Source organism: Zeus faber, assembly GCF_960531495.2.
Source record: "Zeus faber genome assembly, chromosome: 3".
Taxonomy (NCBI): domain Eukaryota; kingdom Metazoa; phylum Chordata; class Actinopteri; order Zeiformes; family Zeidae; genus Zeus; species Zeus faber.
Genome location: NC_137190.1, coordinates 21,735,756 through 21,752,356, shown reverse-complemented (window position 1 = coordinate 21,752,356; position 16,601 = coordinate 21,735,756). Strand labels below are relative to the sequence as shown.

At 43.0% G+C, this 16,601-nt stretch overlaps 1 protein-coding gene across 1 annotated transcript in view; it reads left to right on the top strand.

Moving 5' to 3' along the window:
* Positions 1-15,948, top strand: part of ext2 (exostosin glycosyltransferase 2) — a 28,225-nt gene extending 12,277 nt beyond the window's left edge. Inside the window, exons 9-15 of the mRNA XM_079997383.1 lie at positions 2,347-2,478; positions 5,864-6,053; positions 10,714-10,880; positions 11,540-11,683; positions 12,315-12,443; positions 13,938-14,020; positions 14,567-15,948. Coding sequence (XP_079853509.1) covers positions 2,347-2,478; positions 5,864-6,053; positions 10,714-10,880; positions 11,540-11,683; positions 12,315-12,443; positions 13,938-14,020; positions 14,567-14,705 — 984 coding nt within the window. The 3' untranslated portion in view covers positions 14,706-15,948. The remainder of the gene's footprint in view (positions 1-2,346; positions 2,479-5,863; positions 6,054-10,713; positions 10,881-11,539; positions 11,684-12,314; positions 12,444-13,937; positions 14,021-14,566) is intronic.
* The last annotated feature ends 653 nt before the right edge of the window (positions 15,949-16,601 follow it).

Below are 16,601 nucleotides of genomic sequence, written 5' to 3'. Positions count from 1 at the left end.
CATGGTTACAAGTTCATTGAAATACAAATCAGAAATAATCAGAAATCAATATCTCTGTCTCGGACCGAATTTGATCTGTGAAATTATTTTGTCACACAAATCAGATGGTATACGGAAAAGTTGGTAGCAATTCTCATTATGAATAAAATGTCGATGTATCGATATATAATCATATCGTGAGCAGCGTTAGCGTTGACCCGGAAAATCTGTTTGAGTCCAACATATTGAATTCTCTCCGGTCATAATGTCTGGTGAAAACAATTAGAGTGAGTTAGAATTATCACAATTCGAGAATTATTTCTTTTTTTATGCAAGTTGCAATGGAATGCTAATTGGTTTAGGCAATCTGAAGCTAATCTGTCATCTCGAACCATTCATGTTAGTAGACATAGAAGTAAGCCCCACCCCCTTCCTTATGGACAGGTTGCGTTTGTAAACACATACACACGCACAGCAGCAAGCGGTAGCGAGCAGTATCCAGAACTCGGAGGATAAGCGGAAAGAAGATGTAATCTAACAACAATGACACAGTTGTTATATTACACAATGAGTTTTTTTGGGGATATTTAAGAACTGACCCAAAGCAGAAGGTAAATATCCATTGTTTAAAATATGTCGACAAGACGTCCCGACAAAGACAGACAACGCCACAAACTGTTATTATTTCTTTAGGCCTACTTGCCATATTTATTTTGTTTTTTGATTTGATCAAAATTGTATTTGAGTAAAATGTTCTTACTTATTGATCACGAACATAAATTATTTGATTTCAAATCGTAATGTCTATCCATTTATTTATTTATTTTTAAAACGGTGCTAACTGACTGGAATGATTTTATTTTGAATATTCAATAAAAAAATATTATAAATTGGCATGCACTCATGATACATTCTTTATATAGCCTCCCTATCAATTCTTTTTAAGCTCAATAGATACAGATAATATCTGACTGGAATCTCTTACATTTGTCCGGGAAATTGAAATCTTCCAGGACACGTTGACTGGCTGCAATTTTTTTTCTCGCGGAAACTCTGATCGTGAGTGTCTCAGCAATATAGTGATCCTGCCCAATACCAAATACACATACACCGATCACACACAACATTAAAATCCCTGGTCACTGACAGGTGAAGTGAAAAACACTGCTCATCGTGTTCCAGTGGCACCTGTCAAAGGGTGGGATATATTAGGCATCAAGTAAGCAGTCAGTGCTTGAAGTTGATGTTGTTGTTGGAAGCAGAAAAAATGGGCAAGCGTAAGGATCTGAGCAACTTTGACAAGTACCTACCAAAGTTAGTTAGAACCTCCCAAAAGTGGTGCAAGGAACGACAATCGATGAACTGGGGGCAGGGTCATGGGAGCTCATGTGCTCATTGATGCGCGTGGGAAGCTAAGTCTAGCCCATCTTGCCGATCCCACAGAAGAGCTACTGTAGCACAAATTACTGAAAAGGTTAATGCTGCTATGATAGAAAGGTGTCAGAACACACAGTGCATCACAGCTTGCTGCGTATGGGGCTGCGTAGCCGTAGACTGGTCAGAGTGCCCATGCTGACCCCTGTCCACCGCCAAAAGTGTCTACAATGGGCATGTGAGCGTCAGAACTGGACCATGGAGCAATGGAAGAAGGTGACCTCCTGATGAATCATGTTTTCTTCTACATCATGTGGATGGCCCGGGTCAGGGTACGATGAAGCATCTGTGGGATGTGCTGGAACAACAAGCCCGATCCATGGGGGCCCCACCGCGCAACTTCCAGGACTTAAAGGATCTGCTGCTAACGTCTTGGTGCCAGATACCGCAGGACACCTTCAGTGGTCTTATGGAGTCTCCACGGGTCAGAGCTGTTTTAGCGGCACGAGGGGGAGCTACACAATATTAGTGGTTATTTGTGGTGGTTTTAATGTTGTGGCTGATCAGTGTACAAATGTGCGCTTCCCCCAGAAAGCATGGCGGATGAGGAGAAGGTCTGAGCTACAGTCAGGTCTGCATAGCCTGGCACCTTCGGGTAGGAGATGTTGTTTGATGCTTAACTTACTCTTACCGGCTCTTCTTCTGTCTGCGCTGTCCCTTGAGGTCTGTTAATAGAGCAGCACCAAGGAGACAGGGGGTGAGACCTGCTGGAAATAGCAGCCATAGAGACCCCAACCTCCTCATAGGTCTTCAAGGTCAAGGGTCAAGTTTGTTATTTTGTTTCCAAAGTGTCTTTCCCTTGAACGAATGGAAGAAAAATGTGCTATGCCAGATTACTCTTGTACGCAGGTGTCTGCCACGTGCGTGTTTGTGTGCGCATTATACATGTATATGTGTATTGTTTCAACAGGAGTGTGTTCTGTCTTCCCTCAGGCTCGCTGGTTCTGGGAAGCCTACTTCAGCTCCATGAAGGCCATCGGCTTGACTACGCTCCAGATCATCAACGATCGCATCTATCCCTACGCCTCTCGCACATATGAGCAATGGAACAACCCGCCTGTCGTGGTAAATGATGTGATCATCACAACCTCAAAAAAAACACGAATATGTGATAGGCAAACATCTGTGTGTTAATTCTGCCTTTAAAATCTGCACAATTATTTTTACAGCAGATTGTTGTGTCTGGTACTTGTATGTAAAAATATATACTTTTACATACATTCATTTCTCAGACTGACAAATTAATACATTTTTTGAGACAAAAATATGGCCAACAAAGGTTGAGAACTCTAGTGTAATGCATGGTCTCAGGCCCACAGCTGTCCGTCTGAGCTGTGAGATTGCACTCATGCGACTGCATTCAGGTATGGCGAGCTACTGCAGCTCCAGGGACACCAGGGCCGGCTGCTCCTGGCACAGCAAAAACCTTCAGCCCCTAGATAGTGCTTTGAACACACTCATCCCGTTACACATGACACATCCTTCCCGCTCAACTGTGCCCTGTTTTCCCGGTGAAATTGAAAGCTAATGCGGCAGAGTGGGAGCGTCACCCAGGCTCCACACATGCAACGCTAAACTGTTTGGTAAACGCCCAGCCATCTCTGAGCCAGTGGGCTTGTGTCAGCAGTTCTGAGTTTGCCTCCAGTGTGGTGAAAAATAAGTTCCTGTATGTCTGAGTCACTGTGTGTGTGTGTGTGTGTGTGTGTGTGTGTGTGTGTGTGTGTGTGTGTGTGTGTGTGTGTGTGTGTGTGTGTGTGTGTGTGTGTGTGTGTGTGTGTGTGTGTGTGTGTGTGTGTGTGTGTGTGTGTGTTGTCCGCGCGCAGCATCCCTGTGGTTGTGGGAGTGTAAGGCTGCAGACAGCCTGGCTGAGAGACCCTCTTCCAAGAGTTGTTAATCAGCCCAATCTGAGCTCCAGCTCCTCCTTTGCACTCAGTCTGTGGGGTAGAGGCGTGCATGGATAATTTTGTGTGTGTTTGTGTGCATGCATCTGTCAAATACATGTGACCTTACGTCACTAGACAACTATCAGGTTGGTTTGGTGTAAACAATCACGCTACTTGAGGAGTGTTATGATTGGTTGGAATTTCAGATCCACCGGTTTACAGACGGCCAGCTGCTCAGTTGTGGCCACGGTTGCGCTGTTATTTCATTGTTCCTTCCTTTTCCTCTGTGAAGTCTCTAGTTAATCAACAATTAGTTAATGTTACCCACTTCTGTCAGAATGTTCGGTCTGTGGGTTGGGCCCCCTTTCGCCATCCATCAGTATCACTCAGGCCTCTGGGCTTGTCCAGGCCCCCAGGAGGTTAATTGTGGCAGGGTTCAGACCTTTGGCCATTTCTGCCTTAGACGGGAGATGAAGTGCTTTCTCGATGGATTCGGTGGACAGACGGTGAGAAGAACTTGAACCAAGCACTAAATAAATCAGGCAGTGTTTTTTTTTTTTTGTTTTTTTTCCCTCTCCCTCTCCTGTAGTCTTCAGGCTGGTAATTGAAAACACATTTCCCCAGGATTGCTGGTGCATTTCAAGGGGGCTGTCAGGAGCCGGGGACAGGCTGCCTTTTGTTTTGGAGTTTGGAATGTATATGGAGAGCGTAGCTCTGAAGTTTTTGCATATCATGACTTTAGGAAACATGCCACAGCATTTTGTTACTCCTTTGGTTGTCAACAAAGGGGCAAACGAAAATCAGTTACGTAATTTGTGACTCACTTTAAATATTGTAATGGTATGTACTGACTCTTAATTTTTCTTTACTTGTTTCTCATTCTCCAGTATTTTAAGTGAAACACAGACACAAACACAAACCTGGCATTAATACAGGCCCATATTGACAAAATCACATATCATAATTAATTTGCTTTATCGATCATTTGACATTATTTTTGAGTTGACTTTTGGTGTATTCATAAAATATTTTAACACACAAGATAATTGAGAACAATAATCAGTAATGTGGATATTATGACCAAGGAGGTAGTGGCATTCATTAGAACAGCTAGAACCATCCATAACATTTGGAAAAGCATGACTCTACTGTATTGCAGTAAAGTAAAGACAACATTAAGAATAACAATATCACAATAACTAAAATCCCACATGATGGCTAGTTGATATTAACATATGAGCCAACCCTACCTAGCATTTTTTTCTTGTTTGTGTGGATGTCATGATCGTTTTTTGTGCACCTCTGAAGCATTTCAACCAATACATTTAAATTTGATTAATCAAGAGACTGTCCAATTCTATAGGATATTTTTCCCCTCAGTTTGTTTCAGTCGGAACTTGAATCTTTTTATTTAATAGAATGTGTATGAACTCATAATGGCACTGATCCTTCGAACATTGTTTAAGACTCCATTTGGCTTTCTTTTCATCTAATTGATTTTGTCTGACAAATGATTTAAGTGGTCTCTGCCTCTTTTTAAATTGTATTTTAACACTACATGTCCCGTGTAAGTTTAATTATTTCCCCCTTTTACTTGTATGACAATGTCAGCGCGACCACAAGGAAGTTTCCACTTGCCAATAAACTCGGTTTTTATTGGTGGAGGAGTGACTGATGTTGGGGATATGGCGGTGCCCGGTGTCTCTGTTGACAGACTTGTGCGGACGCCATGGAAGGAGCCACTTAACCGCCAGCTTGTGTTTGTGGCCACCTGGGGTTAAGGCAGAAACGTGCACAAGGCGCACTTCAAGAAAGCCGCAGATTTAAGACGTCAGATGTGCCCTCTATATAGCCCTCTCAGACAGGTTGTGAAGCATCTTGCTAACCAGTGCCAAACACATGGGAGGTCTTTGATGAAGATTATTAAATGGGGGGGGGATTTTTTTTTGTTTGTTTTTTTCACAGTAATTTCTTATTCTGCTGGTTTAGTGTTGCATGCTGGTGCATAAGATAACTGAGAGGGCTTTATTTTTGAATGTTTCGGTGTTTTGTAGATTGCTCTACATTTTGGATTGTAACATTGTAACAAATTTATCTGGATATACCGGGGGTCCATCAATAACAAATTAAAAAAAAATTATTTGGTTTGCTGTTTTCATAACATTAGAAATCTCCATGTTGGCACATTCTTGTTTTGAACAGCAATTTCCTTGTGGCAATCCATAAAAAGTCTGACTGGCTTACACTATTACTACTTTCACTAATTTGAAACTGCAACATTTTTTCAACATTAATGTTCATAGACTAATCTTTGCTCTAAGGCGGTCGCATTATTTTCTCAAAAGTATGCCTTCTCCTGGCTATCTTTGCATTCCTGCCAGGAAAGGCGTACCCCACCACCAACAATGGAAACGGAGAAGAAAATGCACAACACAAATGCATTGAATGACTCTTTCTTAAAAAGTGCCAGCTACACAAAATATCAAAAATGGGAACATGTCAATGGTTAAATTGGTGGAGAGATGTTGCCTGCTTACTTCTTTGTGCTTTTTTTCCATACATTTTAGAAATGGTCCAGTGTGAACAGCCCCCTGTTCCTGCCGCTCATCCCTCCGAGGTCACCCGGCTTCACAGCGGTGGTGCTGACCTACGACCGCATCGAGAGCCTCTTCCGAGTCATCACCGAGATCTCCAAGGTGCCCAGCCTCGCCAAGCTGCTGGTGGTCTGGAACAACCAGAACAAGAGTCCTCCTGAAGGTGAGCCCCTTTAGACCTTCTTATGTCTATGTTTTCTCCATTTTATGTTTGGGGGGGGGGGGAAATGCATTTAGAGATTCACAAAACTATTGTCACTTTGAAATGCTCATGGAATGGAATGATCACGGAGTGCTGTGTGTAAAACTGCCTAGTTGCTATGAGTGGGAGAAGTTGGTGGCTTTTTTAAACTTTATTTATTCTTATATCTTTTCTTTCACCGTGTTACGGTGGTTTTAAAGCCAGAGTGGAGCTCCCTGATCTGTAACAGATGAGTGATAATGGCTGGAGCAGCCAAGACTCCTCTCATGAGCTGAAACACTGCCGTCCATGTCATGCCGAGATCTTGGAGCAAAGCTCTCTAGCTTCACTGTAAACGACGAGGAGGCAGCCAAGACTGCGATTTGGCCAAGAAAAAAAATCATATTGTATAGTTTTCTTATGGGTTTTTTTTGTATCAGTGTCTGTACTGACGAGATGCCAATCAAATACTGTAGGTCTTTCAGACTTTTATGAGTTTACAGTTCTAGATCAATACAGCTCTGTGGGTTTGAGATGATCGTGTCAAGTTCTGCACAGACATGGGCTTGATGTGGGAGGCGGGTGCACAGATTTAACTTGAAATGGGTTTATAATCGGAGGTCCGTCCTGACAAGGAACAGAATTCTTTAATTTGAACAATTTACTTGTCTAGCAGCGTGTCTGCCTGCCGGTCTGCCTGTTCGTTCTGCTTATCGTGGAAGCAGTGCAAGATGCAGGCCATTATTCCAGCCTGTTATAGATGTGTTGGGGTGAGGTGTTATTAGCTGTGATTTATAGTACCACGTGCTGTAATTATTTGGCTTAATTTGGCAGTTAAGTATACAACTCTCCATGGAGTCTTATTTATCTGACAGCTTAGCTCAGCTTTCAGAATAGAACTGGTCAAGACTGTGAATTAAATCTTTCCTCCTGCTGTAAGAGTTGGCTAATTTAATAAAGTAGCAAGGCCTCTTTGAACTGCCCCTTAATGGCCCTGTGTTGCCTTTTCATTAGAGGCGTCAGCGGCGCCTGGCTGGAGCTTTGTGACCCATTAGAATTAACAAGGGGCCATTGACGGGTCACACTCTTAAGGCCTTGCTTCAATATACACACAGATTTCTCTGACATTTGCACCAAGGTCTGATGTGTTTAGCATTTTGGTTCATGCCACTGTTTCTGCATCCTCTTTTATGAGGCATCCCATGACATAACCTTGGAGTTCCCATTTTACTCTGGAAAGGAATGCAACATTTTTTTATTTTTTTAATATATTAAAACCCATTCTGTGGACAAAATCAGAGCACTGCAACAACTGCAGTGACAAATGAAAGGTTCCTAAAGGCTCCTAGGCTAAAGTTTCTGGGCTGTTTTTCAGTGGACCATTTGACTACGGTCTGTTTCAAACATTGTGAATTTAAGAGCTAATGTAGTGGAATCCTTGATTGCACATTGAAAAGGGTCGCTTGACATCTGATATCATGACAAATGAGTGACAGTTCATACCTCTTCACTTGGTTTCTCTCCAACTATATTAATGGAAAAAAATGTAAACTCATCATCACTTCCAGCAATAATGATAGAGAGAGAGGAAAATAATGAGTCTGGAAGCTGCTGTTGTCCTCAAAATCACTTTTGACAAGACCCCTCAGAACTCTGATCGAGAGACCTAGAGTGCTGTATGTGCATTTGGTTTGTCAGGCACCATTTGCACCAGAAGTGATGGGCCTCATTCCTTGTCCTCTGTCTACACCACACTCCGTGCCATGGATGTTGCTCAAGCTCTTTGAACACTCATCTTCAAAATCAAACTTTGTTGATCTGCCCTGAGAAGAATCTCCATGTGTTTATGGATTTACACATGTGTGTTTCACATAGTCAAGGTTGGATGTTACTGCAGTTTTACCACAAGATTGCTTTTTTCCACTCCCAGGAACTCTTAAAATTGCCTCTCTGCAGTGAATTGGTTCATCATTTTTGGCTCATCCTTAAAGTGGCAATCCATAATATTGTCTGTGTTGGGTGGATTACACTGCAAGTCCCAGAATTCCATTAAAAACTGCATGGCTTTTTTTCAACAGCCGGGTTTACATTCCTCCTCACTCTAAGACTGGCAAACTCTTTTCCCCCATACGTTGCCTTCGTCTGGTTGATTGTTTTGTTTTTCTCGGTCACTGAAGATGGAGGGGATATTTTTTTAATGTTTTTTGGGGGAATGTTCATGCATATCGACGGTTTCCTGACCACAACTAGTTACACTGCTTCATTAGATTCACCCCGGCTGCCTTTCACTTCTTGGGCTTGCCTGATCTGTGCATTCTTGCGGAGAAAGGCGGGCCCTCCCACCAACAATGGAAACAGCATATAAAACAGCACGTACATGACATATACACTCACTGAACACTTTATTAGGAACACCTGTGTACCTACTTATTCATGCAATTGTCAGCCAATCGTGTGGCAGCAGTGCATTGTATAAAATCATGCAGATACGGGTCAGCCCCTTCAGTTCATGTTCACATCAACCATGAAAATCGGGGTGGGGGTGCGATCTCAGTGTTTTGACCGTGGCATCATTGTTGGTGCCAGACAGGCTGGTTTGAGCATGAGTGCGGTGCGAAAAACAAAAACATCCAGCGGCAGTTCTGTGGACGGAAACGCCTTGTTGATAAGAGAGGGCAACTGAGAATGGCCAGACTGGTTCGAGCTGACGGAAAGGCTATGGTAACTCAGATAGCCAGTCTGTACATTTGTGGTGAGCAGAAAAACATCTCTGAATGCACAACATGCCCAACCTTGAGGCGGATGGGCTACAACAGCAGAAGACCACGTCGGGTTCCACGTCTGTCAGCCAAGAACAGAAAGGTGAGGCTGCAATGGGCACAGGCTCACCAAAACTGGACAGTTGACAACTGGAAAACGTAGCCTGGGCTGATGTATCTCGATTCCTGCTGAGGAACACACAATGGTAGGGGCAGAATTTTCCGCTTATGGCATGTATCCATGAACCAACCTGCCTTGTGTCGACAGTCCATGTGTAATGGTGTTGGCAATTTTTTCTTGGCACACTTTTGGCCCATAATACCGATCAGTCGTCGCTTGAACGCTAGGTATGTGTGTGATTAGTCGATTAAACGTTGCTACCCTCGGTAGTCGGCACCAGAAATACTCGTCGGTTTAACTTTTTTTCATTAACGTACACATTTAAATTACATATTGACATAATTTGCGCTGAAATGTGTCATACAGAAGATCATTTTTCTGGTATCGGCTTCCCCTCGTCAGGCACATTTCCCGGGGCAGCAGATATTCGCTTGCTGAACCTTCCCCGCCCCCGGCAGGGATCCCACCCCGGAACCCGGACGGCCACTGGCTTAAGAGCGCCCCTCTGCCCGGTCTTGCCACGGACTGTTTCTCGCTGCGCCGACTCGGCCGCCAGATGGACCGGGCACCTCTGCCTGGTCTGTCGTACGTGTGAGCGATATGCCTGAAAGATGCTGAACTATGCCAGGGCAGCGACATTTAAAATACGATTTTGGTTATTGACGAATATAACTGTTGTAACTACAATATTTTTCCGATTTCTCGATGAGTCTACAAGTCTTAAGTTTGAACTTCCGTTTAAACGTCAGCAAAATTAGTCGTTAGCAACATCCCTATTGAATGCCACAGCCTATTGGAGTTGTTGTTGCTGACCATGTCCATCCCTTCATGGCCACAATTTACCATCTTCTAATGGCTACTTCCATCATGATAATGCACCATGTCACAAAGCAAAATAGTCTAAAACTGGTTTCATGAACATGACCATGAATGTTCTTCAGTGGCCTTCACCAGTCATCGGATCTGAATCCAATAAAAAAAAAAAGAAGAAAAAAAAAAAAAAAAGAAAATCAGTTCCAAAATCTGCTAAATCAGATACAAATCTGCAGGAATTGCGTGATGCAATCATGTCAACATGGACCAGAATCTCAAAGGAATGTTTCCAACATCTTGTGGAATCCATGCCAAGAAGAATTGAGAGCTGTTTTGAGAGCAAAGGGAGGCCCTACCCAGTACAGTGGTACCTCAACTTACGACTGCACCTACTTACGACTAATCCAAGATACGAGTAGCGAGAGTCGCGAAAATGTGCATCGACTTGCGACAGACTGCTCCAAGATACGAGCGTGGAAATTTGCAGTTGGCGCGTCAGCAGCCAGTCAGCAATCATTCAGCAGGCGACCTACATCGTGTGTGCACGTAGTTCGTGGCTTATTGATATTTTTTTCATTTACTGTGTTTGTGCTGTGTATTTTGTTTATTTTCACCCTTCATGATTTCATAATTCATATGGGAAAAATTGCTTCAACATACTACTGTTTTAACATACGACCGTTCTTATAGAACGAATTACAGTCGTAAGTCGAGGTACCACTGTATTAGTATATTGTTCCTAATAAAGTGCTCAGTGATTGAATTGCTTTTCCTATAAAGTGACTGCTTAAAAAATAGTATTAAATATGGAATTTGTTTTTAAACGAAATAATCACAATTTGCCACTTTGAACTTTAATTATAATTTTTTTGCTTTTTAGTCGTGCTACTAGAATTGAATTATTCTTATTTCGTCCCTCTTGTGCTTGATTCCCTCAACCCTATGCTAGAGTCCCTCTGGCCAAAGATCGCTGTACCTCTCAAAGTCGTGCGAACGAAAGAGAACAAACTGAGTAACCGCTTCTTCCCCTACGACGAGATCGAGACGGAGGCGGTCCTGGCCATCGATGATGACATCATCATGCTGACATCTGACGAACTGCAGTTTGGCTACGAGGTGGGAGAAGATTAAAAAAATATATACTATAAAACGTACATTTTCCACCTTCTCGTGTTCTTATCCTCCCTCAAATGGCAGTTCATGTAACCCGCCATTTAGATTGATCCCAGAGTTTAAAATCATTGCAGGAGAGTCCAGGTCTCCAGCTGAGGTGATTTTACTGCCTGCTGTTTAAGGATGTGTTTAATGCGTGAGAGATGATGACGGGCGTGTAGCTGACACTTTCCGTGCTCACAGGCCAGCATAGCTTCGCCCAGCTCACCTGAAGGCATTTAGGACCCATTTAATACAATTCTGCTCAATTAAGGGTAATTACATGGAATGAGAGGAGGGATACCCTGTAAGAGTTGTCTATCTGGCCACATGACTCGACTCGCACTCTCAGGATCAGGATTTGAGAGACTGCTGGTATCAAAGCAAAGACACTTATGAAAGCTGCCTTTCAGAGACTGGGCCTTTATCCAGCAGTTGAATTTCAAACTTTGATTATCGTCTATGATCTTTGTCTGAGACCAAAATGCCCAGATGGGCCAATTTTGAAACCTAAAGACCTAGTCTCCACGACTATACGTCTCCTTTGGTAAGCCGTCAATTCTCACCCGCGCTCTGTGTAACCGAGCCGGTCTCAGACAGTCTGTCTCCTGCCGTGGCTCTAGGTGTGGAGGGAGTTCCCAGATCGGCTGGTGGGATACCCTGGCCGCCTGCACCTCTGGGACCACGAGATGGGAAAGTGGAAGTACGAGTCCGAGTGGACGAATGAGGTCTCCATGGTTCTGACCGGAGCCGCCTTCTACCACAAGGTAACAAAGTTGGCGCGGTGTTGTTTCTATCCGCTTTCTTTCCGGAATTATGGCGCAATATTGTGTAGAAAATATTTATGAAATTATATCAAAGCATTTTTTTTTTTTCCCTAGTTATTTGTTTTTAATCCTCAGCACATACCTGGAGTACCCCAAAAAAAAAAGAGAGAACTATGCGGAACCGGATTCCCTGTATACCCTTGTACCATGCATATGTTCAGTGGGAGTAGGCAGGAAGGTCACAAGAGAAGAGACAGATGAGCACAGAGTCACAGGTGGAGCAAGGTTATCTCACGGTCGCTCAAATGCGCTTTACATTAATGCAAAGCTAGTTCAAAAGGATGACATGCCTCGCTCTTGTATGGTCAAAGGTTGGCCTCATTAAGTCTAGAATTGCATGAAGTACTGCGCACAAATGTTTTATTTCAGGCATGTTATAACATTTTGTGTAAAAATAGACTGAATTAGGAGAATGTCCAAACATAAAGATAAAGGAACTTTATTAACATGGCAACAATTATCGCTTCAGCAGCGAAAAGTGCATAATCGCAACCTTGAAATAAAAGAAATCTAGCACGCTGTTGTATTTCACACACTCAATGTGATTATTTGTGCTCCTCTCCCATCGTAGTACTTCAACTATTTGTACACGTACAAGATGCCGGGAGACATCAAGAACTGGGTGGACGCTCACATGAACTGTGAGGACATTGCTATGAACTTCCTGGTCGCCAACATCACCGGCAAAGCCCCCATAAAGGTACTGAAGGAACAACAACAACCCGCCGCACAAACCCTCCGGTGCCGCAACCCCAGAGCCTTGGTCTGACGTCTCTGCGTTTGATCAGTTCTCACCATTCCATTTTTCGGCTGTGGCCCATCTCTTAAAACACACACACACACACACACACACACACACACACACACACACACACACACACACACACACACACACACACACACACACACACACACACACACACACACACACACACACACACACACACACACACACACACACACACACACACACACACACACACACTTTTTTTTTTTTTTTTTTTTCCCCCCCCCAATGTGCATTTGTTGTGTACATTACAGTAACAGGATAGAACAGAAGCTTACAAAAATGCACAGGGATAACATTTCAACGAGGAATTATAAATAAGGGGATAAATATATTTTTGTATGTGTGAATCAACATGGACACCGCTCTCCGTGCTACCTGAAGAGCATTGAGCTGTGCCATGTTCACATCCGCATTGAACGGCCAAATCAGGTTCGACTTTCTGACTAAAGTTCAGAGTCGGGCACAGCCCTAGAAATAATTAATATCCCCCCCCCCCCCCCCGTGTAGATTTAATGGACCGTCCCTCCCCTTCGTGCGGCGCGAAAATCTGAAGTGATGCGCCGGAGCAGCGCACCTGAAAAGTTTCTCCGGAAGTCTTTTGAACGTGGCGTGGAAGACAGTCAACGATGAAACAATGCTAATTGCGTTTTTTTTAATTTCATATCCTCCCGTAACTTTCACCAGCGAACCAAGCGCAGGATGAAGCTCAGCGTCAAGCTCCCTTATCTGGGTGTCACTCACTGGCACCACCCCCCTCCCCAGAGTTTGTTTTCCTTAGCGTGCAGGGGCTCACGCACACCCTGACAACAAATCAGACTACACACTCCCCTCCAGCCCCGTTTCCCATCTCTCACACACACACACACACACACACACACACACACACACACACACACACACACACACACACACACACACACACACACACACACACACACCTCGCTCACTTTAACCATCTATCTTCCTTGTCTCTCTCTCTCGATTACATGTAGGCCAACAGGTCTAGCAGAGTTGGGTATAAGTATCTGCCGCGGCGTACATGTGATAGCAGATGTTGAAAAGAGTGAATGCTATATATCACTCGAATAAAGAAAACACTGCACGGTATGCACGTCCCATTAATCCTTCCTCACGCACTCTCTCTCACACACACACACACACACACACACACACACACACACACACACACACACACACACACACACACACACACACACACACAGTGAGGAGAGCATTGTTGCGTGCAGTTGCTTTTTTTTTTTTTTTTTTTTATTGTTTATTTCTTTTTTTTTAAGGAACACACAGGTTAACGTGGTGTCACTCTGCAACGCCGAGATTTAGGGAACACCGGCCAAAAAACTTCAAATATGTTATTGTAATGACATGACTCCTGCTTCCGTTCAGGTGACCCCCAGGAAAAAGTTCAAGTGCCCCGAATGTACTGCCATTGATGGACTGTCCCTGGATCAGACGCACATGGTGGAGAGGTACGGCGCTGCTCGTTGCTCGGGAAGCTTCGCTCGCACCCGCGTCGTTTATGGCGTTTTTATTTTTTTATTTTATTTTATTTATTTTTTTAATGCCCCATTTTCATTTATGGCTCTTGAGAAGCACTTTGACTGTAGGCAAGCTCGTTGACTTTAAGTGAAAGGACGGGGGAAGAAAAAAAAACCACACTATCTCTGGCATGTTGTTCTTTTAAATGACCTCAAACCTTTAATGAAAAACTTATTTCAATAGTGTTGGTGCAACCGGTCAACTACTCTTCTATATGCTTATCTTAACCTTCACCAAATAAACCCTACACCCTAACCCTAATGTTTGGGGTGTTACTATTAATTCATTTCTGGGGTATTAATATTGAACAAGTTGATACTAAGTTAGGCATTCACATTGACTCAATTATAAGTCAGCTTATAGTCAGTATTTACTGAGTTGAGTGTTAACTTTGCAATATTCAAACAACAAAGTAACCGAAACATTAACCAAATAACCTTTTATTTGTGTACTCCCCCCCCCCCCCTCGTCTATAGATCCGAGTGCATTAACAAATTTGCGTCCGTGTTTGGCACGATGCCCCTGAAGGTGGTGGAGCACCGTGCGGATCCCGTGCTCTACAAGGACGACTTCCCCGAGAAACTCAAGAGCTTCCCCAACATCGGCAGCCTGTGACGGCAACGCACGGCGAGCACCGCGCGCGGCTCGGCAGTGATAAACGATCCTCCCCCGCCCCCAAATTGAAATTGCTTTTCCAGTTAAAAAATTCAAAATGAATTCTCCGTCGCTTTGAGGGCGTGGAGTGGATCACGCAAGTTTTTATTGTAGTCGTGAGACTTGACTGTGTGTAGCGTTGACCTGTAGAAGTCAAGTGAGAGTGAGTGCTTTTGGAAACGGCCGATGTTGAACTGTGTCGGTGGGTTTACCGTTTCAATTTACTTTCCAGTTGAATCAAAGTGAATATAAGGTATTATTTTGCTCACTTGTACTGACAACGTGCAAATTAACGATGAACCCGTAACTCAAAAGACTTTCTCCGGTTACACGAGTTCCTGAGAGACCTTCCGGAGAGCCGGCAGTCTGCGGCCGCATCAAAGTGTACAGATCCTAAGCAATGCTGGCGTTACCGCACCTTGAGATTGTATAGAAATACGATATGGGAGAGGAGCTTACAAGTGTACAGTGTAATATGTTTGGAAGGTATAAGTTAAAATTTGTCCTGTAATTTATAATGCTAAATGGGTTTTTGTTTTTTTTTATTTTGTTTTAATTTTTTTTCCTCTCGACAGAATACACATTATTTATTAGTAAAACAAAATGGCTGACACTGATTTAATAAATCTTTATTGTGGAAAACAGAAATTACAATTGGGGGAAAAAAATTATTATTTTTTTTTGAAGTCACAATTTGATTTAGAATTTGCATGTTAGCTAACTGGTGTAGATATCTCATAAGGTTCAGCTTGATCTCATATATTCTGCTTTTTTTTTTTTTTTTTCCTCCATTATTTGATTACATTTCAAGAAGAGCGACTCTAATATTTCAGGGGTGATCATTAACAACGTGCACGCCATGAAAATCATCTCGTGGAATTGTCGTGGAAATGTCTATGTGCACTGCAAAAGGGAACAAACTTGGGATGTTATGAACTATTATGACAATGCTCTTCCTTTTCAATGTTGTGTTATTTGATCATTTATCATTTCCTGTTGTAGCTATGTGTATATATACCACATGTATTACGGCTATCATTTTAAATATTGCCTTGTGAAGTTTCTGTTCACCTTTTTTCTTTTTTTTTTTACTTTTGTAAGATGTATAGTGTGTCATGAAACTGTTCCGCAATGCCGTGTTGTAAAATATATCTATAATTATATATAATAAGACTTTATAATACATTATGAATAAAGATAATTAAATAAAGATTAACGTATCTGTTGCTGCTTTTAAAGGGGGTGTTGGACATGGCAATGCCTTACCGCATCTTCACTCCACGGTGCGTCGGCTGGAAGGGAAATGAGGAAACATGCCGGGCATATTTTCCGATGTCCCCTTCTAGACGAGGTCCTTTATTCCAGTCTCTGTCCAAAGCAGGTCCTCCGTGGAATGACCGATCTGCTCATAGCATCACAATTCCTCCCAGCCCCGTCACCTGTTGTTAATTCCGCCGCCTAATCCGCCCTGTACAATGTCAGCAGTTCAAAAGGGCGCAGTTCGTAATTTTGTCATCTTTAATTAGTGTGATATTCGTGTTGCCCGCGCGATCTCATTTCAGCTCCCATGTCCCTCCGAAGGCGCCTGTGACGCGGAGGGATTTCAGGCTGCGGCGACAGAAACTACAAACAGGATATTCTGCAAATGTAAGCAGACGTACTTTGTGATCGACAAGTCGAGCTTTGACGCATAATGGGAAAAGACGGTCTTGCTGAGTGGAAATGATTTCTTAATGTCATCGGAGGGCTGTTTCTTTGATTTTTTTTTTTTTTTTTTTTCTCAATGTAAACTACTAATTATAAATGAATCTATCTCAAGATGAAAATCTGAAGGAAAGTTGATTTGCGTGTGTATAT